The sequence below is a fragment of the Lygodium microphyllum genome, chromosome 8 (genome assembly GCF_053477565.2).
Source record: "Lygodium microphyllum isolate KBCC chromosome 8, Lygodium_microphyllum_v1.1.10, whole genome shotgun sequence".
Lineage (NCBI taxonomy): Eukaryota > Viridiplantae > Streptophyta > Polypodiopsida > Schizaeales > Lygodiaceae > Lygodium > Lygodium microphyllum.
The window spans coordinates 6,116,260-6,137,067 of NC_141142.1; the positions used below are offsets into that span (position 1 = coordinate 6,116,260).

The window sequence follows — 20,808 nt, forward strand, 5'->3', positions numbered from 1 at the left end:
ATAAACTAGTAGCTCCAATTGTTGTATACTAAACATGTTGCGAATTTTCATGTGCACAAGGGAATAGGCGGATTAATTCCTCTCACATGCACCCGATGAGCAATCCTAAACCAGGTAGGAAAAGAAATTAGATTTAAACTTAAAAATTTAAACTTGTAATCAAAATCAATTTAAAAGAACTAAATTTTAAGAGCTTAGAGATTTTGTTGCAAACCTCCACAAGAATACATAAAGCTGCTTTTTAAAGGTGGGGCAATTAGTAACCAAACAACTCCCACCAAAAAAGAGGCTTTACCACCAATAAGCCCCTTTTCCAACAAATTATGGAAGCAAACCGGTGTCCCTTTGATTACTAAAGTTAGTGAGCTCTTGGAGGAAGAAACCATGATGCTGTTTTGCCAAAGCTTTTGGAAGAAAGTCATTGCAATTAGCAAGGACATTTACATCAATAAATAAAACAAAGCTTTTTGAATGCAAGATGCAAGAGTGGTGTGAATCCATAGATAGGTCGCTTTATTCACTCCCATCTCTTCTTCGTCAAAAAGAGAATGTCATACAATCCAAAAGATGTCCTAGAAGCTATCTTAGGCACATCCTCATGTCTAATGCATATCTGATGACTCTTCAAAGTTGAATATGATTGTCTCTACAATCTATCCATAACATCATCCATCCGAGGGATTAAAAACGAAATTCTTTATTGTGATTATATTCAAAGCACGATAGTCAATGCACATACACCATGAACCTTTTTATTTTTTGCACCAAAAGCATTAGAGAGAAAAAAAGTAAAGAGTTGGGATGAATCAACCCTTTTTCTAACAGCTCATTCACTTGGCTCATTATCTCCACTTGTTGGGCTGCACTTACCCTACAAGGTTGCTTATTAGGTGGGCTACTTTGATGAGATCTATGCTGTGATCTTCTAGTCTTTCAAGCGATAGTTGCCTTAGAAGTGACTGAGAAAAGCAACCAATACACATTTTCAGAAATGAAATGTTCCATCTCTAACTTTGACACATTCCCAACATTTTCATTATCAACTTTATCTTTAGTAAAAAGCAAGTGTGCTAAATGGTTATTTTTCATAACTTTAGAAATGGTAATAGCCGATACAACTAGGACAAATTTCCCTTTCAACTTTATATCCAAAGTATGGGTCTTGCTCTTTGCTAAATAATGATCACTTTGGCATGTGAATCAATCATTGCATGCACATGATGGCACCAAGGCATACCAAGCAAGACATTACAACCCTCAAGTGGAGCAATGAAGAACTCTTCCCTATCCACATATCTCAAAATGTGCAAATGAAGCTTTCTGATGTGACCAGTGTTACAAGCTCTACATGGCCCTTGCATACTATACTAACTTCTCCCATGGATTTTATTTTATCCTCTCTAATACCTAAACGAGCTGCCATGTCGGTAGAGATGAAGTTGGCTCATGCTTCATTATCAAAGAAATCAAAGCATACTGATCTCTAATTTTGCCCCATGTTCTATATAACTCAATAGCATCATCATTGGACTAATCACTAACAACATCCAACATCAATCCAACTAATGTTTTGGGCTTCTTACCCTTGGGATCTCCTTGATTTTCTAATTTTCCAACTTGCTGCCTATTGGAACAATCCTTAGCTATGTGACCCTCATGTTCACAAACAAAGCATTTATTTGTAGCCATTAATTCCCCACATTAGATGCTACGAGCTTCTTATCCTTAGGATCTCCCTGATTTTCAGATTTTCTAGCTTGTTGACTATTTGGACAATCCTTAGCTATATGACCCTCTTATTCACAAACAAAGCATTTATTTTCATCCATTAATTCTCTATGTTGTGTAAGTGATTTCCCACCGTTTCTTTGCTGTTTTGACCTCCTTTCAGGTTGATTTTCAGATCTGCCCCTTTTCTCAACCTTTGACAACTTCTTATTCGGCTTCTCTCTGCTCTATTGGAAGCCTGAATCTTTCCCACACAGCAATGCATTAGTTGTAACAACAATCTCTATGGGCTGAGACATACTAGCCACACTGGATTTAATGCAAAAATCCCTGATCTCTTTAGGCAATCCACATACATACTTTTCCACTTACTCATGAAAAGAAACTCGACGATAAGAAGTTACTGGCAGCAAAGCATCCCAAAACTTCTTATTACATTGGTCCAAATTCTTGTATTCTTATACATCTAGCTTATTCAAACTTGTCATGATGTCCACCTCAAATGTACTAGTCAACCAATTTAATGCAAACATTTGCCTCAATTGTACCCATGTTGATGGTGCTCTACCTTGCATTAAGAGCATGGATCACTACTACAATCATTCCCCTTCAAGAAAGTGGCTACCTTCCAGATCTTAGAGGATTCGGTGAAGTTTCCCTCTGCTTAGGTTGCATCAAACTATTGAATGAAAGTCAAAGCTTTCAGCCTATCTGGTGCACCACTAAAGGAATCAAACTTCACCCATTTTTCGCCCTCCTCAAAGTCTTTTGTTGCTCCTTTGGGAGTCAAGTTGTCGTACATTGGCTGCCACAAAAATGGTGCATTTGTTGTATTTGCTATGACCAACATCAAAACAAGGATTTGCATAACCAACACTCATTGTTTGAGCCCCATAAGCATTCGGGAGTGCCAATACATTTCAAACCACAACGCTTTGTGCCTCAAGCATCACTTGCTGTCATACATAGAGTTATGTATATTACCAGCCATACTTAAGTCAGAAATTGTGTAGTACTGGAAGCATAGACAAGTACTGAATTAAATTGCTAAACACAAGACAAAAAAGGAAGAAAATAGAATAACATTGCGAAAGAAGAGAACTCAAAGATGTGCTCGAGAAATAAAATCCATATACCAAACACGAGAAAATCACATACAACAATGAGTCACTGGCTATGTGGACACTGGCATTGGCTCCTCTCTCCAACAGGTAGTCCACTTGTTGAATGAATGATACATAGAGTTATGCATATTACCAACCATACCTAAGTTAGAAATGGTGTAATACTGGAAGCATAGACAAGTGCTGAAATAAACTGCTAAACACAAGACAAAAAAGGAAGAAAATAGAACATTGTGAAAGAAGAGAACTTAGAGATGTGCTCGAGAAATGAAATCCATATATCAAACATGAGACAATCACATACAACAATGAGTCACTAGCATTGGCTCCTCCCTCCGACAAGTAGTCCACTTGCTAAATGAATGATGATGACCGAATCCTAACTAAAGAGGAGAAGGAGAAGCCCCACAATAAATAGGCAATAAATATACCTAAAATATCAGTTGCTCAGTCAGTATTAAATATTGGCTGACTCCCATAAAATAACACCAATTTTAATGCTGGCCAACACACATAAAATGCCACAAATAAGTCACTACAAAAATGCCTAAATAAAAAATAATATGCCCAACCCTGACATGCATGTACAGATTCACACATAAGCTGACAATCTTGCTAACACCCCCTCTTAGATCATGGGTGATCTAATACAATACAATGATACAATGATAATGACTCATTGCAGTCTATACAACATAGAACCACCAAAATACAACCATGGATATCCAAGTAGTAGATGATCAAGCCACCACCAAGTTGCCTTGAAGAGAACCTTGTGTCGATGTTGATGGTACTAGCTCCTGAAAATAGAGAAGAACCATAACATGTCTCTATGTCCGTCATCAATGTCTTGCAATAGCATACAAGACCATCTTGCCAAAAATGCCTCTGAACATATGTGACCCTGGATTCCTTGCCTTTAGCCAAACCGCCAAAGTGTCCCCTCATATGAGCACAAGACTAGGAGTCAATCCCGCTTTGTATCAAATAACAAACTCATCATGAACCTGGATGCCAATCCTAGCTCCAAGGTTTGAACCTACCAAACTACGGTCGATGCATTAGGAACGTCCCTCTCGAGAACCTATGCACCTGTATACCTATACAAATGAGACACGACTACCCCATCTCACCATCCTCTCACACTCCCTCTCTAGCATTGAAGAGTCGTGGAGAATAACTGCATTAACTAGACTAGAAAGCAATAAAGGAAGGGGGCAGTCAAGTCCTTCTCTCGATCTGAAGAAGTGGATCCCTTCCGTAGCTTAGACTTCTCCGTGGCCGGAGGATCGGAGTCAAAGTCTAAGGAAGAGGACTCATCGGAGGAGTCTGCATCTCGCTGCTGCTGCTGCTGCTTCTTCTTCTTCTTCTTCTTCTTCTTCCGAGGCTACTAACTCCTTGCAATCCTTTCACCAATGCCTCTTCTTACCACATTAATAACACTAGGCCTTTCACTTCTTCTTCCTATCACCCCTCTCTGAAGCTATAAAGGCCTCACTAGAATCTCCATAATGAGATGGAAGCCTCCCCTGTAAACACAAAGATGCCTCATGCTCAAGCAGCATCAAGAACATATGTGTGTAAAGCTCACTCAAACTCCAGCGGAAGCTTGTAGAATACCATTCCCATAAGATATTCCTCTGAAAGGGAAGATTGCAAATGGCGAAGCTGGTCCTATATCTGTGTAACACGGAGCAAAGCTAATTGAATGGTGTCCTTTAATTCAAACATCATTTGTTAATGCTGGCCATAAAGGGTCACTGCACCAATGGTGGAAGCTGTACAACATCTGAAGATTCGACCATACTTCTAGAGATGTCCCACAAGAGGTAACCCACTAGTAGAACATCATTAGAAATAGATTGAATAACAGCAAAATAGGCACACGCATCATCCGAATCCCATGTAAACAGAACTTCCTCATGGTTTTCCTCATCAAAACCTTTGAGGAGAGGAAAAGGACACACATGATCAATACCCCTTTCGGGCAATTTGCCCCTTGATATCCACCCAAAACTTGTAAAAATTGGACCCCTGATGGACTACACCCCCAATTGCTAGCATGGGTTCCAAGGTGACTGCTAAACCCTAATTTTTGCTAAAAACTAGAGTTTACAATAGAAATTCCACTACTACCCACCAAATCTAGCTGAGAACTCTTTCAAATGGCTGAGATTTGCTGACATAATCAAAGAATGGGCTGGAGAAGGTGAGAGAATGCCGAGGAGAGAGAAAATCTTGAATTTCCACACAAGAAACCTCATAAATTTATTGCTGCTCTATCCTGACCAGCCATAAATGCTATTGCCTGCTGTCTCAAGCCTCCAAAATGCTGTCACCAACCCTAATTTGCTGTCGCCACCCCCAAGAGAGCACCAACCTACTCTCACCTCTCAATTCTCTCCTTGACACACTAGTTGCACCATAATGGTGAGTACCATTAGGAGATGATCCTTCTCAACAAACATACCTTGAATCAAATTCTCAAATGCTCCACTATACACCAAGCAAAGTGCAAGATGGCCTACAACCATCCCTTGCACAAGCACAAGATCATGATGCCCCAAGGAAGAAGAATCCATGTCACCCCCAAGGGTGTTATCTTAAGGGTAGAAGCCATGATGGACAAGGTTGAGGCCTTCAAAATCTTGATGCCCAACTTGGAAGTTTCATCCTTTGAGTTGAGCTTTTTGGGTTTATTCTTAGCAATGTGACCCTTCTACTTGCATGTAAAACACTTATTCCTTACTTGAGCTTCTTTTGCTCCCTCGGACCTACCACCTCCTTGGAAGAATCTCCCCCACTATCCATAGAGCTGCCATTCTCTTTGGCCTTATGGCATCTATACGAGGTAATGTCACATGTGCATAGTGCTCCACGTACATGTGTTGGATCACTATCAATCCCAAGAACATGCGCATTACAGACAAATGTTTAGGACATGGCCACTACATGATTGCCTTGACCTTCTCAAGATCCATAGAAATCACCTCTCCCAAATAAAAGACCAACATCGTGTAGAACATAAGATCCCATCAATGATCCATGGTGCTCAAAGTTGTAAGGCCCCCATTATGAGGAGAAGCCAAATGTGAGCCCGGATATTGGTTGAGTCCTGACTTGTATATATCAGATGAGGTCTATATGACCGGATGGCCAAAAGGTGGCCATTGTGGGTCTAATCTTTGGGTTGGGCTGAGTAGTTAAGCTGGTATCAACTCGAGGCACATTGCATCGAGTTGCGGGGTAAGGGAGTTAAAAGGGGCCCCTATTTTTTTGTCCGGGGGCCGTGGAAAGCGGCCCTTGGCTGGGGGGTCCTAGGGGGGCCAGCGACTCCCCTGGCGAGGGTTCAGAGGCAGCGCCCCCGGCCCGACGATAAAGGGAATTCCCTAGCCAACTAGTAGAGGCAGGCCAACCTAACCGCCTTCACGGGCTATAAAAGCTAAACCCCTTCACAGCCATCGATCATCTATCTTTCACCCAATCAAAGTTGTTCTAGCTAGCCTTAAGCTCTTCACCTATCTTCTATCTAGATCGCCATCTAAGTTTCACAGTGGAAGCACACGGGTGGACAGACCCATCTCTGTATCAGTTATTTGGAGCTAAAGAAATTTTCTAATTCTCCTCTTATCAGTTGTGCACTCTCTATCTCTATCTCTTTCTCAAATTCTGTTCGCTGCATCGTGTAATTTTTTTTACATGGTATCAAAGCCCAAGGGGCTCTAGGGATTGAAGAGTGCACAAGAGGCAAAGGCTTCAACAGCAAATAGGAACAATGTCGTCTTCCGAAAGCAGTTCTGGCACATCACGAAGCGGTGCAGGAGGTGGTGCTGCTGTACCAGCTATTCAAACACTGAGGATTCATCTACCAACCTTCAGCGAAGGCAAGTTAGATGGTACAAACTATACCTTGTGGAAGTTCAAAATTACAACTATCCTTGATTCTTATGAGCTTTTGGAAACTGTGCTGGGGACTAACAAAAAACCACAACCTACCCCCAACCCATCAAATCCTAGTGTGATGATTCCTCTGAATACAGATCTTCTACGAGCTTGGAAACGAAGGAATGCAGATGCATTGTGTACCTTAGTTACAAGTTGTTCTGACAACGTTCTGACTTTGATTCAGCATACAACCAAAGCATCAGAGGCTTGGAATGTACTAAGGAATCAGTATAAAACGCGAAACCAAACAAAGATTCAAAACTTGGAGAATCGACTAGCAGCGGAGAAGTTTGCTGAAGGAGAGACAACTGAAGCATTCATCACTCAAATTAAGAATCTGCACGACTAGATGGCTGGTGCTAGGATACAAAAGACTAGCGAGGAGCTAGCGAGGAGGTGTATTCAAATTTGTCCACAAAAGTTTAATGGACTGGTAACTGCCCTTAATACTCAGGTGAGACCTCAAGCTTTGAGTTTTGAGAAGTTTTGTGCATTATACTGGAGGAGGAATTGAGGCTGAAAGCACGAGAAGAAAGCAACAATGGAGATGCTGCATTCTCTACCAATGCAGAGGGCAAAGGTAGTTCCTCCACCAAAAATGATGGTGACAAAAAGAAGAAGGGCGGTAAGAAGAAGTTTCAAGGAGAGTGCTTCTACTGCAAGAAAAAAGAACATGCAGTCGCAAATTGTTGTGTCAAGAAGGCAGATGAAAAGAATGGTACCCTTAAAAGTAAAGGGAAAGAGACAGCCAATACGACTGAAGAAGAGTTGGAGCTATTCATGGCGACCATTGAGGAGGTGTGCTCCTTGGCGCAAGAAGAATCTACCACTGACTCATGGGTGTTGGATAGTTGGGGGGCCTCCCGTCTATACAATTCTATACAGCCTCTACAAAAATCCATCACTGTGACGGTTGGAAATGATGCAAAATGCCTTGCAACGGGCACAGGTACTATTTCATTTATTGCTGCAAATGGTGATGTCAAAAAGCTTTCAAATGTGTTGTATGTTTCCAAAATTAGGAGAAATTTGTTATCAGTTGCTACCATAACTGATCTTGGTCATGAAGTGAGGTTCAAGAAGACAGGTGCAAAAATTCTTGACAGTGATGGCAAAGTTGTTGACAAAGGAGAAAGAAGGAACAACCTATATGAGCTAAGTGCTCTTACAGCTACCGCTGGAGTGGGCACAAGTAAGCTTTGGCATGAAAGGTTTGGACACATCGGATTTGCAGTGTTGAAGGAGATACACAAGCAAGGTATGGTTGCTCACCTACCTACAATGACTGAATTGAAGGAACTATGTGAAGCTTGTATAATGGGCAAGCAATAAAGAAAGGCATTTCCACAAGAAAGCAAGAATAGAGCACAGGCTTCTCTAAAGTTGGTGCATGCTGAATTGTGCAGTAAGTCTTGTACTAAGAAATGCACTTAGCCACTTACACAGTCCCAAAACATGCTTATTTTAGGCTTATTTTAGCCAAAACCCTAAAACGGGGGGCAGATCGAGAAAGTTAAGTGGGAGAGGATCTAGAATCCTAATTTTCTATAAATTGGCAGCCAACCCTCCACTCTTTTACAATCTCGTTTTTGCAGGTTTCAGGTGTTACCAACTTGCTGCCCACACCCCGGTCATGGAAGAAATCTCAGCCCTTACTCTCCATCATTATTCCCTATAGTCTGGCGCCTGTTTCCAGCCCTCCACATGCTGATTGCTGCTATTTCTGCCTGGCGACTGACAACTGTTCATCTGCACTACTGTCGTACAGCCTGCCACGCCAGCAAACTGCTGCGTTTACAGGCTCCAGCTGCCGTCCTGACAGTTTTCTCTCCTGTCTGCAGTCACTGCAATCTTTCTCTCTCCTACAGGCTGTCCTGCCTGCGTTTTCAGTCTTTCTCTCTCCTGCAAGCTGTCATGCCTGCGTTTTCAATCTCTCTCCTGCAGGCTCCGTTTTTAGTCTTTCTCTCTCCTGCAAGCTGTCCTACTTGCGTTTTTAGTCTTTCTCTCTCCTGCAGGCTATCCTACCTGCGTTTTTAGTCTTTCTCTCTCCTCACTGTTGTTTGCATCAAATACAGCTTCTCACTGCTGCGTTTGCTGGTGTTCAACATCCGGGGGCTGCCTTACTGCAATTCGGGATCCGTTCGGAGTATGACACAATCTCCAGCTCATTATCCCTGCCCTGATCTTAGAGATACAGGAGTTCGAGGTTCAATATTCATTCACTGCATAGTGTGTTTGCTGCATGAGCATCATATTATTAGTAGTCATATCATTTCATTTATTCACGGTGTTCATTGTCTCTGAGTTACTCTAGCCCTAACCCTAACTGTGTTCTTTTTATCAATCTGTGCTTTGTCGTACGGTTTCTGTTTATGTTTCTGTGTTAGGGTATTTTTCCTTACATGGTATCAAAGCCTGGTACTCTCTAAGAAACCTAGACCTTTGATCTGGAAGCTCTTCGTAAGAAGCAAGAACAACAGTAGGTTAAAATGACTTCGAACACATCAACACTGATTCAATCTCCAGATCAGCCTATGCCGAGAACTGAGCGGGAGTGGGCCGATCAGCTTGCTCCACAAAGTTCCAACATGGTGGAAGAAACATCTGAGTATATGGAAGAAAAGACAAGCAAGCTGACCTCTGACGAATATAAACTGATCATAGCCTATCGACAAAAGAAGATTGAGGAGCTCAACCGAAAGATTGCCCTTCAAGAAAAGCTTCTAAATTAATGTATGCATGGATTTCACTCTTCAGATGTTGCGCATAAATCTGATGATGTTGCAAGACCGTCGAGACCTTCATCAAGGATGGACCCCTCTCTTGGAGAGCAAGATCCGGAGTATGTTCCATTTTTTCAAACTCTTCTGTCCTCTCCGATGCAAAGTACTTTTGATTCGTCTTTTGTATCTTCTTCTTTTACCTCTTCTGTTTTGCAATATACTGGTAGAGATCATGTGGAAGAAGAGTCTAGCCTGTTGACTACGGAAAAGGTCCTCTAGAGGACCAATTCTTGTATATTAACACACGTCGCAGGGATTATAAGAAAAAGCTAGATAACTCTTCTTCTGTCCTTCCTTCTTTTCCGTCCTTCTACTTCACATCATCAAAATGAATTTGGTGTTTCTTTCACTTCATTACATGGTATATCATCATCTTCACAATTTCATTTTCAGTCTTTAAATGATTAAAATGAACAAAAAGAATCTGCACCTCATACACCTCACTTTCAAAACCCACCCATACCACCACATTCTTCCGTTGCTTCACCACTTCCATTTATACCATTTACTTTTCCATTTCAGACACCTCATGTCGCACCACACATCACACCGGGGGGTTATGGAAACATAGGCACATCCTTTAGGACCTCATCCTTCCCTCAGCCCGGTGGTGTTCCACCTACCTCATACACACTTTCAGGATCATTGCAGCCTGGGTATCCCACTTAGTCCCTCCCGAGTGTGGATAAATTGCCTCCACAATTTGCCTCCATGGCATTGCCTAGTGGACCTTCTGATGATAATGCTGTGTCCCAGCCTTACTTTGAACAAGACTACTGTGTCCCAGTGCCTCCACCTACACCAGCACCTTATGGAAACATTCATGTTGCAGTACCTCCGCATCAATCGGCACTCATTGGACACTCACAGCCTACTTCTGCCTATCCACCTCTTCCCCCTCCTTACTCTTATCAGACACTCTCACCTCCACCGTCTTTTCCACCATTCTCTTACTCCACCCACCCGACACCTCATGGTTCTAGCTCATCTTCTGCCAAGAATGCATTTAATGACGACTCGTTTTAACGGGTCAAACTTTACTACTTGGTCGAATTTGATGAGACATGTCGTTGATTCACATAACCTATGGGATCTAGTGCAGGGATTGGAACCCCAACCCGATCCCATATTTGTTCCATACAAGGTCGTCCGCTCATGGAAAGCTAGGAATGCCTCCGCTATTGTCAAGCTAATGCAAGGCTTATTGCCAGAGTTTCAGTCTCAGCTTCAGCATTTTGACTTAGCGTCAGAGCGATGGGCACACTTGACTGACCGCTATGCAGCTCGAGATAGAACCCGTCATATTAATCTTAACCATGAGCTTCAGCTTTTCAAAATCACTAACCGGGATGACTTGAAAGTCAAGTTGGCTGAGTATCGACATCTCCTCGCTGAATTCTCCACTACGGGGACTCCCAAGTTCTCTGACGATCAGGTCACATTGTTTCTAAGTAAACTCCCCAAGAAATACTTCAATTTTGTGGAAGGAATAGTTTCAAAGCCTACCGTGCCTACATTCTATGAATTTGAGTGTCAAATGTTGCATTACGCACGGTTGTTCGATCAGTTTCATATGAATTCCTCTTCAGAGGAGGCTCTTCTTGCTCATTCTCAGAAAGGGTAACAAGGGAAGGGCAAACCAAATCAAACCTCCACTCAAAATCAAAATCAAACTCAAAAACTAAATCAATCTGGGGATTCTCAAGGAAACTCCCAGTCACAACTCAATCCTGGGTGGCAGAATGTACCTAAAAAGAATAGGTATTGTCAACATTGTCAAAAGGCTGGCCATTTTGACGACGAGTGTCAATCAAAGGCACGAGGCACAGTACCAAAACCCAAGTCTCAGACCCCCGCCCCTCAGTCGGGTAACCCCCAACAGGGGAGACAGGGTGACGGCAAGGGGCAGTTTACATGTCAGACTCACACTATCATTGCACAGCCATCTCAATCGACAACGTTCTCAACTCCAGAGGGCTTGTCTGACTGGTCTGCAGAGGCCCATATAGTCTCCATAGAGACATCAAATGCGAGTCTCGTCCACATCTGTGAGTTGCCTCCCAACGAGGTTACTGCAAAGGCCCACTTGTCACAACCGAGCACTTCAGCTCCAGTTTGGATTGTGGATAGTGGAGCTACACATCACATGACTCCTATAGAGGACATTTTCCGTACCCGAGCCCCTACAGCCGAGCGGGTCCATGTAGGAAACAACTCCTCAGTCAAGATTCAGGCTCAAGGTTACATCAGTTTGCCACTGACAAGGGTCCGGATCTGGCTTTACTGGACAATGTATATCATGTCCCTCAGCTTGGGGTGAACTTGTTATCTGTTCAGCAACTTTGCCAGTTGGAGCGAACAGTTTTCTTTACAGTGACCACAATCGAGGTCCTTGACTCTCTGACTGGTTTAGTGATTGCTCATGATGAGGCACAGCCTAATGGCCTATACCACATGACACTTTCTGACCCAGCCGACCGCCGAAGGCTCCATGTTCCATAGCTTCCAGGCCTTAACCACATCTCAGGAGCTTGCGCACAATGAGCATCTTTGGCATTTTCGCTTAGGACATCTTGGTTATGACTCACTTTATGAGTTGTCACGCCGTGAGCTGGTTAAGGGCCTTCCACGCCTGAAGCTAGCTCAAGATGTCTGTAAAGCCTATCAGCTCGGGAAGCAACACCATACCCCATTTCCTCAACAGTCTACACATAGAGCTAGGGATCCTCTTAGACTGATTCACGTTGATCTTTGTGGACTGATATCCACTGCTGCTTTAAACGGCGCACTGTACTTCTTTTTTTTAGTGGATGATCATTCTCGATACATGTGGGTGTACTTCCTCAAGCATAAGTCAGATGCTTTCACATATTTTTCTGCTTGGGGTGCTGCTGGTTCATAACCAGACTCGTCATCGTGTTGGGTGCATGAGAAGTGATAGCGGTGGTGAGTTTATCTCCCACGAGTTTTCCGAGTTTCTACAGAAGCATGGCATTCCTCGCCAGCTCACCTCTACCAACTCCGCCTCTCAGAATGGAGTCATAGAGCGTTTTTACCGCACAGTCATGGAAATGGCACGCTCTATGCTGTTCGCAGCAGAGCTTCCTGAGCGCCTATGGGTCAAGGTTGTTAACACTTCGGTGTACATTCTCAACTGGTGCCCAACTGCGGCTCTTCCTCGGAAGACCCCGTATGAGGCATTTTTTGGCTCTCGACCTATTATTTCCCATTTCAGAGCCTTCGGGTGTCGTGCGTACATACACACGCCTGATAACAAGATGGGTAAGCTTACTCCCCGAGCTGATCTCCTTATTTTTGTGAAATATTCCTCTGAAGCTAAAGCCTATCGTTTGTTCAATCCTCCGACAAACAAGGTGATCGTTAGGTGGGATGTTGTTTTTGACAAGAGGGATACCCTAGGACAGCCCTTCGATGCACACACCTATCATTCTGTTGTATGAAAACTTCTTTGGTTAATTCACAGTAGGCCAGATTTAGCTTACTCAGTCAGTATTTCAAAGCACCTAGGATGTCACATTGGATTGTATGTCTTCGTGTGTTGCGTTATTTGGAGTGTACTTTCTCTTATGGCTGGACATATGGTTCTGGTTTATGTTTGCAGGGGCACACTGATTCTGATTGGGCAGGAGATCCTGACACCCAGCATTCCCATGGCGGCTACCTCTTTAGCTTGGGCACGGCTCCCATTTCTTGGTCCAGCCGTAAGCAACAGATGGTGGCAGCTTCCACGGCCGAGGCCGAGTACCGGGCTCTCTTCGATGGCACCACCGAGGCCATCTATCTGAGGAGTTTACTAGCGGTGCTTCATTTTCCATGTGACTCTCTCACAGTTGTCTACTGCAACAACCAGAGTGCCATTGCCCTTGCGGGCAATCCGATCATCACACCACAAACACGGCATGTGGGAGTCCACTTCCACTTTTCTAGAGAGCAGGTTGAGCTAGGCACTATTCGCCTAGAGTTTGTACCTTCATCGGATAATTTTGCAGATATCTTGACCAAAGCGGTCAACCGGCCGGTTCTTCAGTACCTACTACCCAGAATCGGCTTGGGTACACCCTCCCCTACTTCTTCAACTTGACAGGGAGAGGGTACTTCCCTCTTGCTTTCCCTTCCAGTTTGAGAGGGGCCGGCTCGTACTCTTGATCGTAACAGTGATAATGCTTACAATTTTTTAGACATTACATTCACTTATTCTTTTGTATTATATTATGGGCATTTGTAACTTCGTCCGCACTATCAGGATGACCTGATTGTAAAAGGGCACTTGGACAAGGGAACACTTCCCCTGCGAGGGCACTGTCCCAGTGGCACCATTGCATAGCATATTGTATGGGCATGACATATTGCATCTCCCTTTGCATTACCCTATACATTGGCATTCTGTTCATATCAACATGCATCTGTGTGCATTTATCCCTTTTTGGTCTTTTGGAGTGGTCGACTCTAGGATCCACCATATTCGTAGCGTAACACATGGCAGTTCTCCTAAAGGCAGTTTCCCTACCCTTGCTTTGCTTGTCTTGCTAAGCCTACCTTTTTTTTTTTGCCTCTCACATATTCAACACATGATTGGCACATACACTCACTTTTATCATCCTTAGGCACTTATTCTCGTCAATGCGAGGGATTGGCTTGCTAGTTTTGTGAATAACTTGGGTTTAAAACTCTCTTTATCTTTTCCTATCTGTCACTTACTCGGCCACTACCCCTATATTACTTATGTATTTTCAAAACACTTTTTAAAAAAAAACAAAATAAAACAAAACAAACAAGTCCATTGTTGATTCCATCCGCCTTTGTAGGCCTTGGTAGGCCCTTGGGCAGCCGACGAGCACCCTTGGTCCGATGCCTTGACCTCTCTGGGGTGATCACTTGAGCTCCCTTGGTAAGATATCCATCGCCTCTGTAGTCTTGGTAGGCCACTGGGCAACCGACGTGCATCTTTTGTCCGATACCCTGGCTGCTTTGGGGTAGGACGTCTTAGAGTAAATCAAAATTTAGGTTGGCCTACTTTTCTCACCCTATTTTAGACCTGAGAGGGGGTGTTGTGCTAAGAAATGCACTTAGCCACTTAAACAGCCCCAAAACATACTTATTTTAGGCTTATTTTAGCCAAAACCCTAAAATGGGAAGCAGATCGAGAAAGTTAAGTGGGAAAGGATCTAGAACCCTAATTTTCTATAAATTGGCAGCCAGCCCTCCACTCTTTTACAATCTCGTTTTTGCACGTTTCAAGTGTTACCAGCTTGTTGCCCACACCCCGGTCACGGCGGACATCTCAACCCTTACTGTCCATCACTGTTCCCTACAGTCTGGTGCCTGTTTCCAGCCCTCCACACGTTGATTGCTGTTGTTTCTACCTGGCGACTGACTGTTGTTCTCATCTGCACTGCTGTCGTACAACCTGCCACGCCAGCAAATTGCTACGTTTGTAGGCTCTAGCTGCCGCCCTGACAATTTTCTCTCTCCTATCTACAGTCGCTGCAGTCTTTCTCTCTCCTGCAGGCTGTCTTGCCTGCGTTTTCAGTCTTTCTCTCTCCTGCAGGCTCCGTTTTTAGTCTTTCTCTCTCCTGCGGGCTGTCCTGCCTGCGTTTTCAGTCTCTCTCTCTCCTACAAGCTCCGTTTTAGGTCTTTCTCTCTCTTGCAAGCTGTCCTGCCTGCGTTTTTAGTCTCTCTCCTCACTGTTGTCTGCATTAGATCCAGCTTCTCACTGCTGCGTTTGCTCGTATTCGACATTCGGAGACTACCTTGCTGCGATTCGGGATCCGTTCGAAGTACGACACACTCTCCAACTCATTACCCCTGCCCTGATCCTAGAGATATAGGAGTTCGAGGTTCAGTATTCATTCACTGTATAGTGTGTTTACTGCATGAGCATCGTATTATTAGTAATCATATCATTTCATTTATTCACTGTGTTCATTGTCTTCTGTGTTAGGGTATTTTTCTTTACAATAAGATGCCTACACATGCCTTGGGGGGATCTTCTTATTTTATGTTGATTGTCGACGACTACAGTAGGAAGATGTGGATATACTTTCTTCGTGATAAGACTCAAACTTTTGGTAAGTTTAAAGAATGGCTAAAACTTGTTGAGAATGAAACAGGGAAAAGTGTGAAGAAATTTAGAATACATGGTGGTGGTGAGTTCAACTCAAAGGAGTTTGAAGACTTTTGCAAGAGCAAAGGGATCAAGCGTCAATTGACAACGCCTCACACACCTCAACAGAATGCTGTTGTGGAATGCAGAAATAGAACCATTGTGGAGATAGCAAGATGCATGCTAAAGGGCAAGAGATTACCTAATCATATTTGGGCTAAAGCTGTTAATACTGCAGTCTACATTTTAAATCAGAGCTATACAAAGGCTCTCGAGGAAAAAACATCTCATGAAGCTTACACTAGTAAGAAACCATCTGTCTCACACTTCAGAATTTTTGGATGTGAATGTTATGCACATATTCCAGATGAGAAGGGAAACAAGTTACAATCAAAAAGCACAAAATGTATCTTCTTGGGTTATAGTGATGAGTAGAAGGCTTACAAATTATATGACCAAGAGGCAAAGAAGATCATCGCGAACCGTAATCTTCTTTGAAGAAGCAACTACATACAGTGAAGGAAGAGAAGGCAAGTTCTTCCACTTTATCGTCAAGCGACGAAGTAGTCCACTATGAACCTGTCCCAAGAGCTGTCCCTATCCTTAAGGAGGAGGAAAGATCGTCTTCAGATGATGAGGAAAAAGTTCACCAACCTGATATCACTCCACCGGAAAAGCCATTGCCGCGTTGGGTGAAGCAGCTCTATGACCACAATAATCCTATGCCCACATATGTTGAGGAGAAGGCAGACGGACCAAGGAGGTCTCAGAGAATAGAGGAGCAAAGAAGGGCTTTTGCTCACATAGTCAATATGGCCTTGACGGCTGAGATTATGAGAGAAGTAAAGGAGCCAACTGACTTAGAAAAAGCACTTGCAAATCCAACATGGAAGGCAACTATGTAAGCCAAGTATAACAGCATAATGAAAAATTACATTTGGGAGTTAGTGGATTGGCTAGCAAAGCGAAAGATTATTGGCACGAAGTGGATCTGGAAGGTAAAGTACAAGGCTGATGGTACCTTAGAAAAGTGCAAAGCTAGACTGATTGCAGAGGGACTTTATAGGTTGAAGGGTTTGATTTTCAAGAGTCATTTGTCCCAACTGCCAAAATGACCACTATTCGCACAGTACTTGCAATGGTCAGTTTACCAAATGGATGTTAAGTTAGCGTGCTTAAACGGTGACCTCAAGGAGAAGGTGTGCGTGGCTCAACTACCAAGGTTTGAGGCCTCCCATTCTGAGAACAAAGTGTGTAAGCTGAAGAAGGCATTGTATGGGCTGAAACAAGCTTCCAAAGCATGGTACCAGTGGATAGATAAGTTCCTTTTTAAGCTTAAACTTCAAAAGATGTGTCTCAGATGCTAACTTGTATGTTTGAGGGATGGTGAAAAGTCTGTAGTGATTGTCCTATATGTGGACGACCTTATTACACAGGTGACTATGAAGATATGATCAACCAAACTCGAAAGGCTTTGAGTTCTGAGTTTGAAATGACAGACTTGGGCTTGCTGCACTATTGTTTGGGAATTAAAGTCTAGCAAGAGCTAGGAAAGATCTTCATCTCTCAGAAGAAGTATGCATGGGAGATCTTGAAGGCATTTGGCATGACCGAGTGCAAGGAGATAGCTACACCTATGGAGGTGAACGCAAAGTTATCCATTGAGGATACATCAACCCTAGCAGACATTGGGAGGTACAAGAGGATGGTCAGCAGTCTAATCTACTTGTGTAACACAAGACCAGATATCAATTTTGGCGTTTTGAGCAGGTTCTCAAACAAACCTTATGAGAGTCATTGAAAGGTTGGGATGTGGGTGCTCAAATACTTAAAGAAAACTCTTGACTATGGTATCACATACAGTTCCAAAACTTCTCTTGTGGGGAATTGTGACTCAGATTGAGCAGGAGAAAATGATTCCAGGAAGTCAGTTGCTGGTTATTGTTTCTCTTTCGGTTTAGGAATTTTCTCTTGGATTGGTAAGAAGCAGCCAACAGTGGCATTGTCTTCTACCGAAGCACAGTACAAGGCAGATTGTTTTGTTGCATGTGAAGCAGTATAGTTGAGAAGAATCCTATGGCATATGGAAGTACAGGATGAATAACCAACTGTGCTAAGATGTGACAATCAGAGTTGCATCGCCATTGCCAAAAATCCAATGTTTCATGCACGCACCAAACATATAGAGATCCAGTATCACTATGTACGTGTTTTGATGGAGGATGGGATAGTGGAACCGGTCTACTGTCCAACAGAGGAGAATGGAGTGGATATCTTCACCAAAGTACTTATGAAGGATCTACTTCAAGTTCATCTTCACAGACTTAGCATTGGGCTGAGGAGATAGTTCATCTACAAGTGGACATTGAGGGGAGATGTTAGATATGCTCAATGCTCCACCCTCATAAGGTGCCACCAATGATCCATAGTGCTCAAAGTTGTAACGCCCCCATTATGAAGAGAAGCCAAATGTGAGCTCGGATCTTGGTTGAGTCCTGACTTGTATATCAGATGAGATGTATATGACCGGATGGCAAAAAGATGACCATTATGGGTCTAATCTTTGGGCTAGACTGAGTAGTTAAGCCGGTAGCAACTCGAGGCACATTGCACATCGAGTTGCAGAGTAAGGGAATTAAAAGGGCCCTTATTTTGGGGTCTGAGGGCCGCAGAAAGCGGCCCTTGGCTAGGGGGTCCCAAGAAGGCCAACGGTCCCCCTGGCAAGGGTTTGGAGGCAGCGCCCCCGGCCCAATGGTAAAGAGAATATTCTCTAGAATATTCTTTGGCTGACTAGTGGAGGCTCATATGGTAGGTCGGTCAGGCCAACCTAACCACCTTCACAGGCTATAAAAACTAAACCTCTTCATAGCTATCGATCATCTATCTTTCACCCAGTCAGAGTTGTTCCAGTTAGCCTTAAGCTCTTTACCTATCTTCTGTCTAAATCGCTATCTAAGCTTCACAGTGGAAGCGCACAGGTGGACAGAGCCATCTCTATATCAGTTTTTTGGAGCTAAAGAAGTTTCTAATTCTCCTCTTATCTGTTGTGTACTCTCTATCTCTATCTCTTTCTCAGATTCTATTCACTACACCATGTAAATTTTTTTTACAAAATTCAACTTCTTCTTATTCAAGAAAAGAAGATTCTCTGCAACTACCGCTCTACTAATTTAAGCCTATTCCAAAGAGTCAAAACAACGACAAGGGCTATCTGCAAATGGTTCTTCTCGATTTTTTCAAAAAGCTACCTTGTCTCAGCGTCAAAGCTCAGTGACTCCAGCTCGAAAGAGTGGTTTCTAAATCTTCGGTTATGAAGCTTCGAGATCGATCCATAAAAAATGCAAGTCTATGTCCAAGACCGAACATTACAGAAGCTACTTCTTGTGCAAGTTTTTCAAGAGCAGCCCAGCTGCCACAACCCCCCTTCGCACGGAAGCCCCCCTAAACATGAAAAAAGAAAAGAGAGAAAAACAAGAGCGGGACTGCCCCAAGGCTCGCGACGCATAATAGACTGTCTCGTCCGGAGCTAGCAACATTGCCACGATCGAGATGAAAGATGCAAATGTGGACGAGAAAGAGGCATACCTTGTTGAACCAAGGGTCATGGAGGACGTCTGTGCTGCGTTTGTGGACGATGGAAGGGTGAGCCGCTTCATTGAAGAGGTAACATACGCCCCCATGCCTGCGCAGGTTGCAAGGCAGCAGGTGCTTATGAGATCGAAGAAGCAATCGTTGCGCCATCACAAAATCACAGCAGCGCTTGGAAAGAAGGTGGTGATCGTAGGGGCATCCAGCATCAGTCGTAAATATACATAGACGCCCATATCATCCCCCATTCACAAACCGCCGTTTGCGCGGCATGTGCTTGTGCCAATGTGGTCATCGGGGCACTTACACATTGTCACGGGGGCACCTACGGTGGTGTACAGCATTGATCGTTCAACTTGGCATAACGTTTCTTCCTCCTTTGAATCTAAAAGGTACATGCACAAGCATCCGGCTAAGTGAGAAATTAGAATGAGGATATTTTCAGCTTCTTGCTAGTAAATTTCAAAGAGTTTTAAAACAAAGTCTTTTGTGTTTGAACCTTAGTCTTTGGTCGTCGAATGGCCAACTACAAGTTCTTTTCACAAATTTTGATTTTACAGCTTGAAGATATTAAATAAGTTTTATGACTAAGGGTGAGGTTTGGGGGAGAGTTAGGGTTTTAGGTTGGGGCTTAGATTCAAGGAGGCAATCAACAAGGTTAGGACAATTTTCAATGAAGGGTGTGATACCCACATACACCCTTCTCTCTCTCTCTCTCTCTCTCTCTCTCTCTCTCTCTCTCTCTCTCTCTCTCTCTCTGTGCACTATTGCGCATGCTACCATGCAAACCCAACAGCCCTTCTCTACCCACTTGATTACTGGTTGGCTACATCCTTTCACCGTCCTCTAGCTATCTAATTGTCGCTAATGCCAATCGCTTATCTCTCATTGCACACCAGTGCTTCTACTGGGCATTATCACCCACTTCTTTCCACTGGTCCCCCACTAACTACTTGTCCTCTCATTGGTTGTGCCCTTTGGCCATTATTGTTGCTTGCTCTAATTGCATTGTCATTGTGTTCCAATTGCAACACCTACATGCTTGCTTGGCATGTCTCATACATATATAGATAGAAGACTCCAATAACATGGCCTTCAATAAAGGGTGCCCTTTTTCTTGTTACAACAAGGTGGTCCAAGAAGAAGAGGAAGCAAACAACACTCCCTTTGCACAGAACATGAGTTTTCAAATACACACTAGTTAGAGAGAGAGAGAGAGAGAGAGAGAGAGAGAGAGAGAATGTGTGTGTGTGTGTGTGTACAAACACTATAACAAACAATAATAAGCTATATTACTGGATAGCCTCACTTCCACTTGATGTAATGAAGAGGAGCTCATGGAGCTCACTAGGCCCTTCGATAGGGTCATCAACATGGAATGCAACTTTGTGCTAATCACAATCTAGCACTCATTGAATTTGTAAACCCTTGCTTTAAGGGGGAGAGAGAGAGAGAGAGAGAGAGAGAGAGAGAGAGAGAGAGAGAGAGAGAGAGAGATGTCAAAGAGATGTTGGAG

At 43.4% G+C, this 20,808-nt stretch overlaps 1 protein-coding gene across 1 annotated transcript in view; it reads right to left on the bottom strand.

The window, feature by feature from the left end:
• LOC148031936 (uncharacterized) overlaps positions 1–19,656 on the bottom strand; it is a 65,624-nt gene extending 45,968 nt beyond the window's left edge. Inside the window, exon 1 of the mRNA XM_087682525.1 lies at positions 19,290–19,656. Coding sequence (XP_087538651.1) covers positions 19,290–19,445 — 156 coding nt within the window. The 5' untranslated portion in view covers positions 19,446–19,656. The remainder of the gene's footprint in view (positions 1–19,289) is intronic.
• Positions 19,657–20,808: the final 1,152 nt, after the last annotated feature.